The sequence below is a fragment of the Camelus bactrianus genome, chromosome 7, assembly GCF_048773025.1.
Source record: "Camelus bactrianus isolate YW-2024 breed Bactrian camel chromosome 7, ASM4877302v1, whole genome shotgun sequence".
NCBI classification, from domain to species: Eukaryota; Metazoa; Chordata; class Mammalia; order Artiodactyla; family Camelidae; genus Camelus; species Camelus bactrianus.
In genome coordinates this window covers 74,683,181-74,699,841 of record NC_133545.1, presented here as the reverse complement: position 1 = coordinate 74,699,841, position 16,661 = coordinate 74,683,181, and the positions used below count along the sequence as shown (strand labels likewise).

The 16,661-nt window shown below is 39.7% G+C and overlaps 1 protein-coding gene across 13 annotated transcripts in view; it reads left to right on the top strand.

The window, feature by feature from the left end:
- The window catches only part of NAPEPLD (N-acyl phosphatidylethanolamine phospholipase D), an 89,248-nt gene that overhangs the window by 54,048 nt on the left and 18,539 nt on the right, over positions 1-16,661 (top strand). For all 13 annotated transcript variants that reach the window (XM_074367617.1, XM_010946656.3, XM_074367612.1 and 10 more), the window contains 2 exons: positions 3,412-3,718; positions 12,108-12,754. In XM_074367617.1, the coding sequence (XP_074223718.1) occupies positions 3,428-3,718; positions 12,108-12,754 (938 nt within the window). In that variant the 5' untranslated portion in view covers positions 3,412-3,427. The remainder of the gene's footprint in view (positions 1-3,411; positions 3,719-12,107; positions 12,755-16,661) is intronic.

Below are 16,661 nucleotides of genomic sequence, written 5' to 3'. Positions count from 1 at the left end.
AGAAGCCCCTCTGAGCCCGCTGGCGTAATACACCTGAGTACTCCAACCCTCCGAGTGGTGCTTGTTTCTTGGCTGGCCTGTCGTTTCCGTAACAGCTGGGCCAGAAATCCACCCTCTCCATATTCCAGTTATGTCCTCACTTTCCCCTAATTTCTTTACTGGGTTAGTGGTGTGGCCATTTCTGACCCCTCCCACTTTTTACCTCCACACCCCCCCCCCCCGCCCAAGTGTCCAGGGTTTGTGATTATCCAGAGACTCTCAAGTCTTAGTGATTCAGCTTCTTTATTGTCTCTTGGATTTACTCTCTTTGCTTTCTCACTGTCAGCTGCTTTGTCATCTTTTGACTGGGTCTACCATCTGCCTCTTAGTTCTTCAATGAAAAAATGAGGGTGTAATACCTACTTAGAAATTTTGCTGGGATCATTAATTTAAGTGTGGTGTGTGAGAAACGGAGCAAGGGGCCTTGCTGTTAGTGGATGTTCTGGGTTTCTTCTGTTCCTACTCACTCATTTATGTCCATGGCCCCAGTTTTTAGCCACTCTTTGTTTTTATCCTACTACCAGAGTTATCTTCCCCAAATATGCCCTTTTTTTTTTTTTTTGAGCCTAGAAAGGTTTATTGCAGGGCTAAGCAAGGAGGGCCGTCTTGTGCTTGAACAACTGGAACTCCCCAGATATGCCCTTTTTAAGCATCTTCAGTGTTTCCCCATTGCCTGAGGGCAGCCAAATCTCCTTAATAACATCTCGGTCCAGGCCCACAGTCCAGTCTCAGCCGTTTCATCTGCCCCACCCTGTACACCTTTCCCTCCTTAGCTCTCACACGCCTTCCTTGCTTCTTACGTCCCAGGTATCACAGAGGACTAGATGTCTGAGAATGCTGTTTTGACTTTTTTGTGTGATTTTTGAATCAGAGTGCCTTTTTCGTTTTTCTCCCTTATCTCTTCAGTGTTCATCACTATGCACCAGTAACTTATGTATTTGCTAGAATTATTATATATGTGTCTTTATGTGTCTGTGAATGTACACGTCTGTGTGTAACATGCACACGCCTCACAGGCTGTTACTGTGAATAGGGGTGGCGTGAGGTCAGCTCTGCCATCAGTTAGATGTATTACCTTGTTGGGAAGTGACTTAGACTCTATAAACTTGTGTATTTTCATCTGTTAAATGAAGCAGGGTTTAAATGGATGGTCTTTATCTCTGCCCTTTGTAAAGGCCTGAACTTAATTATAACCGAGGTAAAGTAAATCTGTGAGAGGAACTAAAATAACTCACCCAGATCTGTTGATTTTTATTTTTTTATTTTTATTTTTTAATATTTGTGGGGTGGTAATTAGGTCTATTTATTTTTGGAGGAGGTGCCGGGAATTGAACCCTGGACCTCATGCATGCTAAGCATAAGCTCTACCACTTGAGCTATACCCTCCCTGCAAAATTTATTTTAAAAAAATTGGGGGGGTAATGTGGTTAGGTTTTACTTACTTATTTTTAGTGGAGGTACTGGGGATTGAACCCAGGACCTTGTGCATGCTAAGCATGTGCTCCACCACTGAGCTATATCCTCCCTCTTTAATAGAATTTAAAGAATTTAGATGTTAACAGCATGAGGGAAAAAAGAGCTGGCATTTGGTGAGTGGCAAGCACTTAATGTACCTTATGTCATTTAATCCTTGGAAACCCTGCTTGAGACAAGGAGCTATTTTTACATAGGAGGAAATTGAGGACTAGAAAGGTAAAGTCATTTGCCCAAGATTTAAAGCTGGTCATTCTGTCTCGGCTGTTAGGCTCTCCCACAGACAGGCACGGCGGAGCCGCGGCCCCTGCTCCGGCTCTTGTCAGCTGTGCTTTCTCACCACCAGTTCATCTCCAGACCACGGGCTGTTTACTCCAGACAGTTTGGGGTGGGGATGGGGTTTGGTCGAGTGTACGTGTTCATCCTGGTTTCTTTCCCTTTCTCTCCTGGGTAATATTTCTATTTAAACACCTCTGTAGCCAAACACTAATGCTTGACTTTCTGTGCTTACTTTTTCTTGGAGGTATAAAGTGTATTTGTATGCATTGTATTTAATCTAAACAAAGCAAATGTTTGTTTCACGTTACAGGAAAGAGATGAAATTTATGGCAGGTAATGAATATTCTTACTATAGTACTTCTCACTTTTGTGTGTCTGGACTCCCATACAGCTCAAAAGCAAGGGTTTCTGAGCCTTGAGTTTAGGGGAGGTGTAGGTGGGAGCAGGAAGTGACTCTGTTGATGCACATGTTGATGTGCATACATGTCAGTCTACATACGTGTGTTATAATTGTTCTCTGTGTGTTACATACGTGCTCCTAAGCGTTTTACTTGTGTTAGCTTTAAAAGTTTTAAAGTGTAATTGATTTACAATGTGTTAGTTTCTGGTGTACAGCGTAGTGATTCAGTTATACATAATATGCTTTTTCATTATAGGTTGTTACTAGATACTGAATGTAATTCCTTGCTGTTTATCTGTTTTATACATGTGGTGTGTAGCTGTTAATCACAAACTCCTAATTTATCCCTCCCCTTTCCCCTTTGGTAATCATAAGTTTGTTTTCTATGTCTGTGAGTCTCTTTCTATTCTGTAAATAAGTTTACTTGTATGAGTTTTTTAGATTCCACATACTAGCTTTTTAAAATCTTCTCAATGACCTTTTGGAGGCAGGTAGTATTACTATCTGCATTTTGTAGTTGAGGAAATCAAGGCACAGAGAGGATAAGAAACTTGCCTAAGGTCACAGAGCTAGGGTACCTGCTGCACTGACTTGCAGCTCTGCACCTGAGTTAATTCAGATTTGTATAGTTAACCACTTAAATACACTGCTGGACTGTCTCTCAACTAATGTGTATCCTTTCCTGAGATTTGGACTCACTGAACTTTGGGAGGTTGGAGGGACATTGTTAACAGATTGTCTTCAAAGTAAAAATGACTAGCCCTCATGGGGTTATATGTAAGCCACTTGAATTATTGAAGTATCCTTGAGGAACTAAGGCAGTCCTTCTTACTATGTGTTATTAACAGTATTTTTAAAATGCAGGTATGAAAATATTACAGATTCATGAAGAAGCTTTAATTTATTCTACAGAATGTCATTGAAATGGAAATTTTTCATATGTTTAAGGGCTGGATGGTAGAGTAGATTGTCTTGGATTACAGCAGATAAGGAATATTTGAAAGATTTGGCAGTAATAAGTAAAGCAAACATCTTTTCTGTTTAGAGAGCAGTAATGCTAGATTCTAAAATTGTACTTTGCAGGAAGAAAATTTGAGCTAATAGAGACATTTTTATAGGTTTGAGGAAAATTTCGTTGGTTAAGAAGTAATACTCTATAATAAGTTTTTATGTCTTTATATTAAGCTCAAGTTGTTCCTTCCCCCTCTTTTTTTTTTTAGCTCGTCACCAAAGGACATGGATGAAAATGAAAGCAACCAGTCCCTGATGACAAGTAGTCAGTATCCTAAAGAAGCAGTAAGAAAACGCCAAAATTCACGGAATTCTGGAGGAAGTGATTCTTCTAGGTTTTCCAGGAAAAGTTTTAAACTGGATTACAGACTAGAAGAAGATGTAACTAAGTCAAAGAAAGGAAAGGATGGGAGGTTTGTTAATCCTTGGCCAACGTGGAAAACCCCCTCTATTTCAAATGCTCTCAGATGGCTGATAATGGAAAAAAATCACAGCAGTGTTCCGACCTCCAAAGAGGTAACGTTCGGCTTTTTGGGTGCGTTGTATTTACTCTTAACATACGTATTACTTAACTCTGCCGTGAATTGTATTCTGACACACAAGTTAGTTAATTGAGCCCTTTTGGATGATGAGGTTCTGGGGAGATGATGTGAATAAGGTGCCTTCAGGTTCGTGGTTTAACAGCAGAGTACATGCGTGAATAACCAGCTCTGATCTGGTGGCAACTAGAGGTAGGAACAGAATGCTTACGCACAGGAAAGGAAGCGGTTACTTCTGGCTGGTGGGATTGGAAATGGCTTCACAGAGGAGGTGCTATTTGAGCTGGGCCTGGAAGGATGAAAGCAGTGGTGTTCCTGGTAGATGATGGCGTGACCAAGGTCACGAAGGTGAGAGAGTGCGTGACATGTTCTAGAAAGTAGTAATCTGAGTGTTTGGAATGTGAATTATCAGGGTTAAGCCTAGCGTGCTTGGTTCTTCATCCTCGGATAAAGCTGCTAAAGCTGTAAAAGAAATTGTTGATAACCTTTCTAGACCCTTAAAAATGGGCAGTAGTTCACTGGCCTTTGAATGTGCTAGTTATGCGTAGGATGAGATTGTTAACGTTTGGCCTCCAGCTTATTAGGCGAATGCGGTTTTACTTTGGTGGGGAGTGGCTGCTCCCAGCTGCAGTAGCACTTTTTTCTCCTTCCTTAGTTTTTGCCCCTTTCCACCTCCTGCCTCCCTTGGCTTCTCTTTTCCACCACTTCCTGTCCTGCTTGGCTTTGTGGGGAATTGAGAGATAAGGAACCAGACATGGGAAGTGGTGGCATCCCTGAAGGCTTGATCTGCAGTGGGAAGAGGTGGGTGGGTGTGTGAGTGGTGGTGGTGGTGGTGGTAGGTCTACTTGGGTAAGCGTGTCCACTTTTCCTTAAAAGGTGTGAGGTTTAAAAACCTGGTATTATCATTTTGATGCTAAGGAATGTTCATAGTAATAATCCTAGTTAACAGCTGATTAACATGAATAGTACTTTCCCAGTACTTCTAAAGAATGAGTCAGAATATTAATAAAACCTTATTATTTGTCTCAACTTTGAGGGTTGGAAAAACAAGAACATTTTTTTTCTTCTGAAGAACCCAGTGTGAAGAGAAACACGGAGTCAAGCTGTGAAAAGAAGAGTTTAGGTCAGGAGGCTGAGATGGGAAGACCATCTGTTGGGGTAAATTTCTTCCTGGTGTTTGGGCTACAGCTTCTAAAAATAAAGAAGTATTTCTATCCTTTTAGTTTTGTTTTTTCTGAAAGAGGAAAGCAAGTGACCACATGAAGGTGGAAATACATCTCTGCACTCTAATGATTTGGAGATATTCTGGAAACTGGGTTGAATTTCTGAGAACTCGCCAGGCCAGTGGTTCTTAAACCCTTGTGGATACTGGCCCCTCTTGAAAATCTGATGAAAGCTGCAGGCCCGCTTCTTAGAGAAATACACACGTGCGCATAAACAGATGGCATTTTACCATAATTTAAGGGAGTTCCTGGGCACTTCTCAAGCCTGTCTGTTAACTCATTCATTTAGTCAGTGTTTTACTGAGCACCTGCTGTGTGCCCGGCACACTGTTCTGTGTGCTAGAGTTAGAGCCATGAGCAAAGCAGAAAGACACCCTGGCTTCCTTGGACCTTAGGTTTAGTGGAAGAGACACAAAAAACAAACAAGTAAATGACGTAGGATATTGAAGGATGAAAGATGAAAGTGCTCTGAGGAGCAATAAGAGAGAAGGAAGTTAAGGCATGGAGGTGGGAGCTGCATTCTTTAATGATGTGGAAGCTCTTTTTTTTCTTTCCCCTAAGGCAGGCGGTTTCTTTTTAAAGGAAGTGTCAAAGGGAGGCCTCCGTATGAACCACTTTAACAAATTCAGTGTAAAGCAAGCGAGAGAGGAGACACCTTTGTCCTATTCCAGTTTCTGTTTTCTTTTACCTACGTCTTGTTTCCCCCTTGTTTCCGGTACAAGCCTAAAACTAGATCAAGTGCATGCTGACTTCTGTTGCTTTCACAGATAACTCTAAGTCCATATTTAATCCCTTTAAATTGCCAAAATTATTACTTTCAAGAACTCCTGAATGTGATAGTGTCCTTCATTTAAAAAAAAAAAATTAAAGACCATGTAAAGAATACCTACTTCAGATTACTGGGTCAGTTCAGAATTTAATCAGGTTTCTGGAAATTATTTTTGTTAGACATTGGCACAACTTCAAATTACTGTTTTGGAAGGAGAGGATGATATGATTTATGTAGGACTGTAATGACTATGTATTATGCAGTTTATATCATTATAATATATTTAGGTATATGAATATGAAAGTATTTTGGAAAAAACATGATGAAAGGATAAGATAACAATATAACAGGTATAAACAAAATGAAATAGGCTTTTAGTTGAGCTACACAATTTAGTTGCCTGGTCAGAAAACAGTACTTGGACCGTTCCTGCCATTTGCTTTTTTTTTTTTTTTTTTAATTTTTTATTGAAGTATAGTCAGTTTACAATGTTGTCAGTTTCTGGTGTACAGCACAGTGCTTCAGTCATATAGGGACAAACATATGTTCGTTTTCTTACTCTTTTTTTAACCGTTAAGTTGCTACAAGATGTTGAACATAGTTCCCTGTGCTGTCATGCCATTTGCTTGTTCCGGGTCACTGGAGCAGTGGTCCAAGCACAGACTTCGCGTTGTTCGTGGGCTGTCGTTGCCCTGTGTTCTTGCACTGGCTCAGTGACCTTGTCTGATTGTTACCATTGTTGATTGTCTCCAACACTCAGGGCAGAGGAGATGACTGGAGAGTTTTAAAGAGGGAGGGAAGCAGGCACCTCCTGAGTTTCATTAGTGGAAGGAGGCTGTGCTTCTCAGTTACTGCTGTAGAGGGGAGAGGGGCAGTCACAATGTAGTGTGACAGAGACACGGGACTGAGGCCACTCAGTATGGCTCGTGGAGAAAGTGGGACACCAGGCTCAGGCTCGGGTTCCTAACCAAGAGTGTGGCCTTACTTCTATAATGGTCCCTTTGAAGAACTCTTCTTTTTCTGTCTGTAAAGTTAGGCTAAGACAGTTTAAGTTACTAGGATTGTTTTGAGATTCACACAACACATGAAAGTGCTTTGGAAATATCACGTACTCTGCAGATGTATGATACTGAAGATAGGAGGCCCTTTGAAGAAATGAAACATACTAGTTATTTTATCTTTATAGTTTTTTTTTTGGTTGGTTGGTTATTTATTTATTCATTTTAGATTCTACCTATAAGTGATAGCAATCATACAGCATTTTTGTTTCTCTTTCTTGCTTCACTTAGAATGATGGTATTCAGGTCCACCCATGTTGCTGCAAATGGCATTATTGTATTCTTTTTTACAGCCGAGTAGTGTTCCATTGTATATCTGTACCACATCTTTATCCAGTCATCTGTTGATGGACATTTGAGTTGTTTCTAAGTTTTGGATATTGTAAATAGTGCTGCTATGAACATTGAGGTGCATGTGTCTTTTTGAATTTTATTATTCTCTGGGTATGCCCTGTTTTTCTAGTTTGCTAACAGGTTGCTTTTTAATTTTTATCAAGGAAAAATTTATAGGTATGCAGCTTTTAAAAAGTCAGTACTGACAGGCTTATAAGAAAAATAGCAGTCTCCTAACCAGCCTCTGCCAGCCTGTCCCCTTCCCAGAGGCAGCAGCTTTCAACCCTTTAAGCTGTTTCTTCTAGAGTTTATCTGCCTTTTTCTTTTCTTTTAATTTTTTTGTGGTAAGAGCATTTCCATGAGATCTACCCCTTAGTTATAAGCGTGCGGTGCCTTATCGTTGACTCCAGGTACCATGTTGTACAGCACATCCGTGGAGCTTACTCATCTTGCGTAACTGCAACCTAATACCTGCTGACAGGAGCTCCCACTTCCCTCTCCCCCAAGCCCCTGGCAACCACTCTTCCACTCTGAGTCTGTGAATTTGACTATTTCAACATGATATGTGGTTATTTGTTTATTCATTGTGCTCCATGCCTGCTGAGCCCTTTAGATGTGAAAATTTTTTGACTTCGGTCTAGGAAATTTTGCCTGTTTCTTTGAAAATGTCCTTCCCTCTTTTTATTCTAAATGATTTTTCCTTCTAAAATGGTTATTAATCGTATTTTGGACCTCTTAAATCAATCTTCTGTGATTTTTTCTCCTGTACTTCATCTCTATTAATTTTTTTGTTTTGCTTTCTGACAGATTTCCTCAAGAATGTATTTGTTTCCATTTTAAATACTTCAGTGTTTGTCTCAGAGTTTTAAGTGATGGATGAAAACTGTCACAATATGAAATTTTAAAAAACCTAGAAAATATGAATACTCTGATCTTAACTGTGCATAAAAATCGACCTGTGCATAAAGATAACAGTGGTTATAATCTCTTCACATTGGTATAATGGATGGCTACTCTTATCATCTTTATATGTTTTCTCTATTTTCAAAGTATTTTATGAAGGGCATTTTCTTTTATAATCAAGGAAGAGTTTAAATACAAATATAAAACATTGTACATTAATAATTAATTGAATTAGAGGTATTTTGGTAACAGATCAGTCTCTATTCAGTGGTCACTTGTATCATCAAAATAAATACAAAAATGAAAAAATTGTATTTAAACTTCAAATTTGAGTTGCAGAGTAATAAATACAAAAGTTTCCTAAAACAGTAAAAAGATACTTTCAGTTGGAAGAGTAGTGGGTGAATGAATGTTGAGATTTCCCCTTTTCTTAAGAAAAGTAAAACTTTAACTAGTGTACTGGTTAATTATGGGCCAGGGGATTTTCCCATTTGTAGCTTTAAAAAAGGAAGACCAGCCAAGAAGAATCTTGATCTAGTAAAGAAAATGCTAAGTGAGTGCGTGGTTTCCTCAGATAAACAAGAATTTCTCTGCCCCCATTCTATGTGCTTTTTGAAACTCTGATGATTAGGATAAAAACTAAAAACTTTTCTTTTTGGAATCTCAACTGTAGGCTCTATTTCTTTGAATTTCACAGGATAGTAGTGCTAGAGATCAAATTATTTAAAATAAGCTACTCTTTTGTGATGGGCTTGGAAACAAATGTATCGTGAAGAAAGGAACTTGAAGAAAAGTGTGACCGTTTAATCCAGGTGTCTTGTCAGCCTTTTACCTTTTTTAAAAATAGCTTTGAGATAAAATTCAGGTGCCATGCGATTGACCTGTTTAAAGTGTACAGTTCAGTGGTTTTCAGTACATTCAGAGTTGTGCAGCCGTCACCACAATCTAACGCACTTTAATTACCCCCAAAAGAAACCCCATGTCCTTAGTCATCACCCCCCAGTTCTCCTGCCCTCCTCCAGCCCCTGGAAATCGCTCATCTCTTTTCTGTCTCTATGGATTTGCCTATTCTGGAAATTTCATATAAATAGGATCACACAATATATGATCCTTTGTGACAGGCTTCTTTCACACTTCACCTGGTAATACGGTGTTTGGAGAACAAGGTGAGGCTGTCAGAGGTGCTCAAGGTTTTACTTTGTTTCCTCTCAGTCGTCAGCAGATAATGTCAGGTATAAAACTTCAAATGGCTTTTAAACTTAGAGTGAGAAGAAAATGCAGCAAGCTTCAGGGAATTTTGTTTCAGCTGTTCTGATGCACTGTTCAAACATGGTACTTAAAATTTTTTTTTATAGTTATATTAACATAATACAAGCTCCACGTATTCAAAAAGTACAATTTGATTAGTTCTGATAGTTACATATACCCACAAAATGATCAGCATGATCAAGATAGTGAACATACCCATCATCTCCAAAATTTCCTTTGTAGTAATCCGTCTCTCACTCCCCCACCTGCCCTGCAGGCTGTGTGTTACAGGCACACCTCGGAGGTACTGCAAGTTGGGTTCCAGCCCACTGCAGTAAAGCCATAAAGCCAGTCACACCAATTTTTTGGTTTTCTAGTGCGTATAAAAGTTATGTTTACTATATACTGTAGTCTGTTAAGTGTGCAGTAGCATTTTGTCTAAAAAAACAATGATGTACAGTACTTAATTTGAAAATACTTTATTGCTTAAAAAATGCTAACCCATCACCTGACAAGGTGGGGTTGCCACAAACCTTCAGTTTACTGAAAAAAGAAAAAAAAGGTATCTGTGAAGTGCATTTAAACTAGGTGTGCCTATACTGTTTTTATGTATTAAATGAGATATTTGGGAGTATGTATAGTTGTCTGAGGCATGGAGTGCGGTCATGTGAGTGCTGTAATTTCTCTAATCCTTTTTTTTTTTTTAATTAAAAAAATTCTTTTTGGCAAGATGGGGGAGGGAATTAGGTTTATTTATTTTTAGGGGAGGTACTGGGGATTGAACCCAGGACATGATGCATGCTAAGCATGCGCTCTACCACTGAGTTGTAACCCCCGCCCCCAGGAGGACTTTAAAGTGCCTTGATGTTACTTAGGATCTTAACTCGGTTAGAAACTATGAGAAAGGAAATGGGTTTTAAAAAAAAATACGAGAGATGGATAGGTTGGTGCCTGATTGGCTGTTAGGTTTGGGGCTTGCTTGCTTCTTCTAGAACACGTGCAGAGGGCTTGCTGTGTGCCAGGTGCTCCTAATTCAGTTTCCAGTGATGATAGGTAGGTGATTGTTATACCCATTTCTCTGATGAGGAAACAATGGCTGACGGTGGCTAAGAGAAATCTTGATCATCCTCCATCTCTGCTGCTGCTCCTCCCTGTCCAGGCCGTTCGCCCACTGGGACAGGCTCAGTGACCTGTTTCCCTTCACCAGCCTCTCCCCGTCTACCCTCTCATCCCTGCCCAGCGCCGTCTCCTTTATCCAGGTCTGTATCTCTGCAGGCGGCTGAGGGGATGCACCCCAGCTCATCATCTGTTTTCTCTAAATGTAAATGGGTCATGTCTTTTTTTTTTTTTTTTTAATGATGCTTCCTCACTGTCTCTGGGTAAGCTACGGCATTCAAGGCTCTTACTGGGTTCTGATCCTTTATAAATTCCATTGTCTTCTGCCTCCAGATGCCATATTCCTTCTTGGCTCTCTGCCTTTGCTTGGGCATTTTCTCCACCTGAAAGGCCCTTCCTCCTCTCTGCCTCATGAACTCATTCCTCAGGAACCCACACAACTTACTGTGTCTGTAGTGCCTTCGGCAGCTTTCTTATTAGCCTGTAGCATGTCGTGTATTTTATTTAATTATCCAATACCACATCTTTTTCAAAATTGACTTGCAGCAACTTATAAAAAGGACATGTAGCAGTAAAAAATGGATGGATGGATATACAAGACCAAATGGACAATTAGAATAGAAAAACAGCCAAGAATACAGTTAGTATAGAAACTGTTTCATCACGCTGCACACTGCGGAGGCAGCCTCAGCTTTTATTCTGAACTTACGAGTCAAAGCAAAAAGCCAAGCAGGAATGATCGGTTTCCCCAGTGACAGTCAAATGAATAAAGCCAGCTGCTCTGGAGAAGAGGAGCTTTTCCTGTTACAGGGAATTGAGAGACATGTTTCTGGGGTGGGTTGGGCGGGGTGGTTCCCAGTCAGAGAGACAGCCCTGCGGTGTATGTTTCTCCAGGTGGCTTCCTGTAACAGATGTGGATGTAGCTGTGTGGCAGAACCCCAAAGCAGAGTTTATGGAAGCAGTTTTATAGAAGCCAGGACTGTGAGCCTACAACACAGCTGCTTGTTTGACCTAGCTTAGTTCAAGGATGTAATGTAGAATAACCAGAGCAGGAACACTTACTACGTTTTCTTGTAGTTATCGTTTCACATCTGTTTGCCTCCAAAAGTGATGAGCTTATCATGGGCAGGGACCGTATTTCACTTTGGTTTGATCAGTGGTAGAAAAACCTCAAGGGTGAGGAGTGGGGAGAACTGTCCGTGACTGGGATTTGCCCAGAAATAAGCATTGAATTCTGCTGTGTACTAAGGAAGTCAGGTTCGTATCTGAGATCCAGGATCTACGTGTAAGTGATCAAAAGTTTTCTTCACTGCTTCTGGGCGCGGATCTTCTCTGTGAGGCAGTTCTCAGCAGGACCAGAACCGCGGTAGCAGAGGGACTGCGCCTCGGCCCGGCGCCTCCTGCCAGTTATAGAAGCGTCTTGCCTGAATTTAGTCAAGTCAGCAGTACTCAACGTTTCACATTTAATTTTCCCTTTGTCCTTTGCATTTGGGACTGAGGAGATCTTAAATTACTGTATTGTCATAGTAATTGAGCCTGATTCAGAAGGAAGTATGCATGTTCAAGAGAAAAGCAAAAATGGCAAATTTATTGAATGACTTTGGTTCTTCCCACATAACCTTCTCTGTAATTCAGGTCAAAATATGATTGACGACATATGCCGTTTTTTAGTTCTCTTTTTTAAAACAATGGCTGCTTCTTTCTTTATACACACAGGAACTTGATAAAGAACTCCCGGTGCTTAAGCCATATTTTATCAACAACCCTGAAGAAGTTGGAGTGAGGGAAGCGGGCCTGAGAGTCACATGGCTAGGACATGCGACAGTGATGGTGGAAATGGACGAGCTCATCTTCCTCACAGATCCCATCTTCAGCGCTCGGGCCTCCCCGTCGCAGCACCTGGGCCCCAAGCGGTTTCGCCGTCCCCCGTGCACCATCAGCGAGCTGCCCCCCATAGACGCGGTCCTGATCAGTCACAACCACTACGACCACCTGGACTACAATTCTGTCATTGCTCTGAATGAGCGATTCGGGAATGAGTTGAGATGGTTTGTGCCTTTGGGTCTCCTAGACTGGATGCAGAAATGTGGCTGCGAGAATGTGATCGAGCTGGACTGGTGGGAGGAGAACTGTGTCCCTGGACACGACAAGGTCACCTTTGTGTTTACGCCTTCCCAGCACTGGTGCAAAAGGACTCCCGTGGATGACAACAAGGTTCTCTGGGGCAGCTGGTCTGTCTTGGGGCCCTGGAGCAGATTTTTTTTCGCCGGAGACACTGGTTATTGCTCTGCTTTTGAAGAAATAGGAAAAAGATTTGGGCCTTTTGACCTTGCAGCTCTTCCCATTGGAGCGTATGAACCAAGGTAGGTAGACTTCCTGCTACGTAGTAAGTTAATTGAGCTTAAGGCAATTATGATACATAATTTGTGATTTTAATGATAGACTTTGTTATACATTGGGTAGGGGTTGGTGGGTCAGATTCAATTAAGTTTTTTTTAATTGAAGTACAGTCAGTTATAATGTGTCAGTTTCTGGTGTATAGCACAATGTCTTAGTCATGCATATACATACATATATTCATTTTCATTAAAGGTTATTATAAGATACTGAAAATAGTTCCTTGTGCTATACTGAAGGAACTTTTTTTTAAATCTGTTTTTGTATATAGTGGCTAACATTTACAAATCTCAAACTCCCAAGTTTATCCATTCACACCCCTTCCGTGGTGACCATAAGATTGTTTACTGTGTCTGTGAATGTTTGTTTTGTAGATGAGTTCATAGTGTCTTTTTTTAAAAAACTTGATCAGTCTATTTTATTTATTTTTTCTTTTTTTTTTTTTGTTAGTTTACTATGTGTCAATTTCTGGTGTAGAGCATAATTTTTCAGTCATACATGAATATACATATGTTCATTTTCATATTCCTTTTCAATGTGAGCTACAAGATCTTGTATGTTTCCCTCTGCTATACAGTGTAAACTTGTTTATTCTATGTATATGTGTCAGAATCAACAGTTCTTCAACTCCCAGTCTGTCCCTTCCCACCCCCCCCCCCGCAACCATAAGTTGGTATTCTGTGTGTTTCTGTTCTGTATTTATTTGTCTTCTCTTTTAATTTTTAAAAATTTTTTTAAAAATTTAATTTTAGATTCTACATATGAGTGATATATGTTACTTTTCTTTCTCTTTCTGGCTTACGTCACCTAGAATGATGATCTCTAGGTCCATCCATGTTCTGCAAATTGTTTTTTTATGGCTGAGTAGTATTCCACTGTATAAATATACCACAACTTCTGAGGGGTGGGAAGGGACAACACTGGGATTTCAAAATGTAGAATAGAAAAACAAGATTGTACTGTGTAGCACAGGGAAATGGATACAGGATCTTGTGGCTCACAGCGAAAGAGAATGTGACAATTAATGTATGTATGTTCATGTATAACTGAAAAATTGTGCTCTACACTGGAATTTGACACAACATTGTAAAATGACTATAACTCAATAAAAAAAAAAATATACCACAACTTCTTTATCCAGTCATCTGTTGATGGACATTTAGGTTGTTTCCATGTCTTGGCTATTTTAAGTAGTGCTGCTATGAACATTGGGGTGCATGTATCTTTTCAAGTTAGAATTGCCTCCGGATGTATACCCAGAAGTGGGATTGCTTCATCATATGGTAAGTCAGTTTTTAGTTTTTTGAGGAATCTCCATAGTGTTTTCCATAATGGCTGCACCAAACTACATTCCTACCAACAGTGTAGGAGGGTTCCCTTTTCCCCACAGCCTCTCCAGCATTTATCCTTAATGGACTTTTGAATGATGGCCATTTCTGACTGGAGTTAGGTGATACCTCATTTTGATTTGCATTTCTCTCATAATGAGTGATACTGAGAATTTTTTCATGTGCCTGTTGGCCATTTGTATGTCTTCATTGGAGAATTGCTTGTTTAGGTCCTCTGCCCATTTTTGGATTGGGTTTTTTCTTTTGTTTTTTAATTGAAGTACAGTGATTTTACAATGTTGTGTCAGTTTCCGGTGTACAGCACAATGCTTCAGACATACATGAATATACACATATTCATTTTCATTCTTACTCACCATAAGCTACTACAAGATACTGAATAAAGTCTCCTGTGCTATAAAGTAGTGTAAACTCGTTTATTTTATATGTACTAGTCAGTTCCTGCATTATATTGAACTCCCAGTTTATCCCTTCCCTCTCCCTTGGCAACCAGAAATCTGTATTCTATGTCTGTGAGTCTGTTTCTGTTTTATGTGTAAGTTCATTTGTCTCCCCCCCACCTTAGATTCCACATATAAGTGATATGGTATTTTTCTTTCTCTTTCTGGCTTACTTCACTTAGAATGACATTCTCTAGGGCCATCCATATTGCTGCAAATGGCATTATTTTATCTTTTTCATGGCTGAGTAGTATTCCATTGTATAAATATAGGGAAATGTCTTTATCCAGTCATCTCTTGATGGACATTTAGGTTGCTTCCATGTCTTGGCTATTGTAAATAGTGCTGCTATGAACATTGGGGTGCAGGTGTCATTTTGAATTAAGGTTCTCTCTGGGTATATGCCCAAGAGTGGGATTGCTGGATCATGTGTTATGTCTATTTTAGTGTTTTGAGGAATCTCCATACTGTTTTCCACAATGGCCGCACCAAACTGCATTCCCACCAACAGTGTAGGAGGGTTCCCATTTATCCACATTTTCTCCAGCATTTAGCATTTGTGGATTTTTGAACGATGGCCATTTCTGACTGGTATGAGATGATACCTCATTATAGTTTTGATTTGCACTTATCTGATAGTGAGTGATACTGAACATTTTTTCATGTGCCTATTGGTCATTCGTATGTCTTCATTGGAGAATTGCTTGTTTGGGTTATCTGCCCATTTTTGGATTTTCTTTTTTATCTTACTAATTTGTATGAGCTGTTTATATATTCTGGAAATCAAGCCCTTGTCCATTGTAGGTTGTCATTTTGTTTTGCTTATGGTTTCCTTTGCTGTGCCAAAGTTCATAAGTTTAATTAAGTCCCATTTGTTTATTTTTCCTCTTATTTCTACTGCCCTAGGAGAACATTACTGAGATTTATGTCAGAATGTTTTACCCGTGTTCTTGTCTAGATTTATTGTGTCTTGTCTTATATTTAAGGCTTTAAGCCAGTTTTGAGTTTCTTCTTGTGTGTGGAGTGAGGGAGTGTTCTAACTTCACTGATTTACATGCTGCTGTCCAGTTTCCCTACCACCACTTGCTGAAGAGACTGTCTTTTCTCCCTTGTATATTCTTGCCTCCTTTGTTGAAGGTTGACTGTAGGTCTGTGGGTTTACTTCTGGGCTCTGTTCTGTTCCATTGATCCATATGTCTGTTTTTATGCTAATACCACACTGATTACTGTAGCTCTGTAGTATTGTCTGAAGTCTGGGCGGGTTATTCCTCCAGCTTCATTCTTTTTCTTTAGTATTGCTTTGGCAATTCTGGGTCTTTTGTAATTCCATACAAATTTTAAGATTATTTGTTCAACTTCTGTGGAAAATGTCCTGGGTAATTTGATAGGGATTTCATTAAATCTGTAGATTGCTTTGGGTAGCATGGCCATTTCAACAATATTAATTCTTCCAGTCCAAGATCGTGGGGTATCTTTCCATATCTTTGTCATCTTTAATTTCTTTAATTAATGTTTTGTAGTTCTCCATGTGTAAGTGTTTCACCTCCTTTGTCAGATTTATTCCTAAGTATTTTATTGTTTTGGATGCAATTTTAAAAGGGATTCTTTCTTTTCCTGCTAATTCATTGTTAGTGTAAGAAATGCAGCTAATTTTTGTATGTTAATCTCATATCCTGCTACCTTGCTGAATTCTTTTATCAGCTCTAATAGTTTTTGTGTGGAGCTTTTAGGGTTTTCTATATATAGTATTATGTCATCCACATATAGTGACAATTTCACCTCTTCTCTTCCAGTTTGGATCCCTTTTATTTCTTGTTCTTGCCTGATTGCTGTGGCTGGGACTGCCACAACTATGTTGAATAGAAGTGAGAGTGGGCATCCTTGGTTCCAGATTTTTGTGGGAAGGCTCTTGAGTTTTTCACCATTGAGTACTGTGATGGCTGTGGGTTTGTCATAAATAGCTTTTATTATGTTGAGGTATGTTCCCTCTATACCCGCTCTTACTGGTAAGTTTTTATCATAAATGGGTGTTGAATTTTATCAAATGCTTATTCTGCATCTTTTGAGATCATCATGTGGTTTTT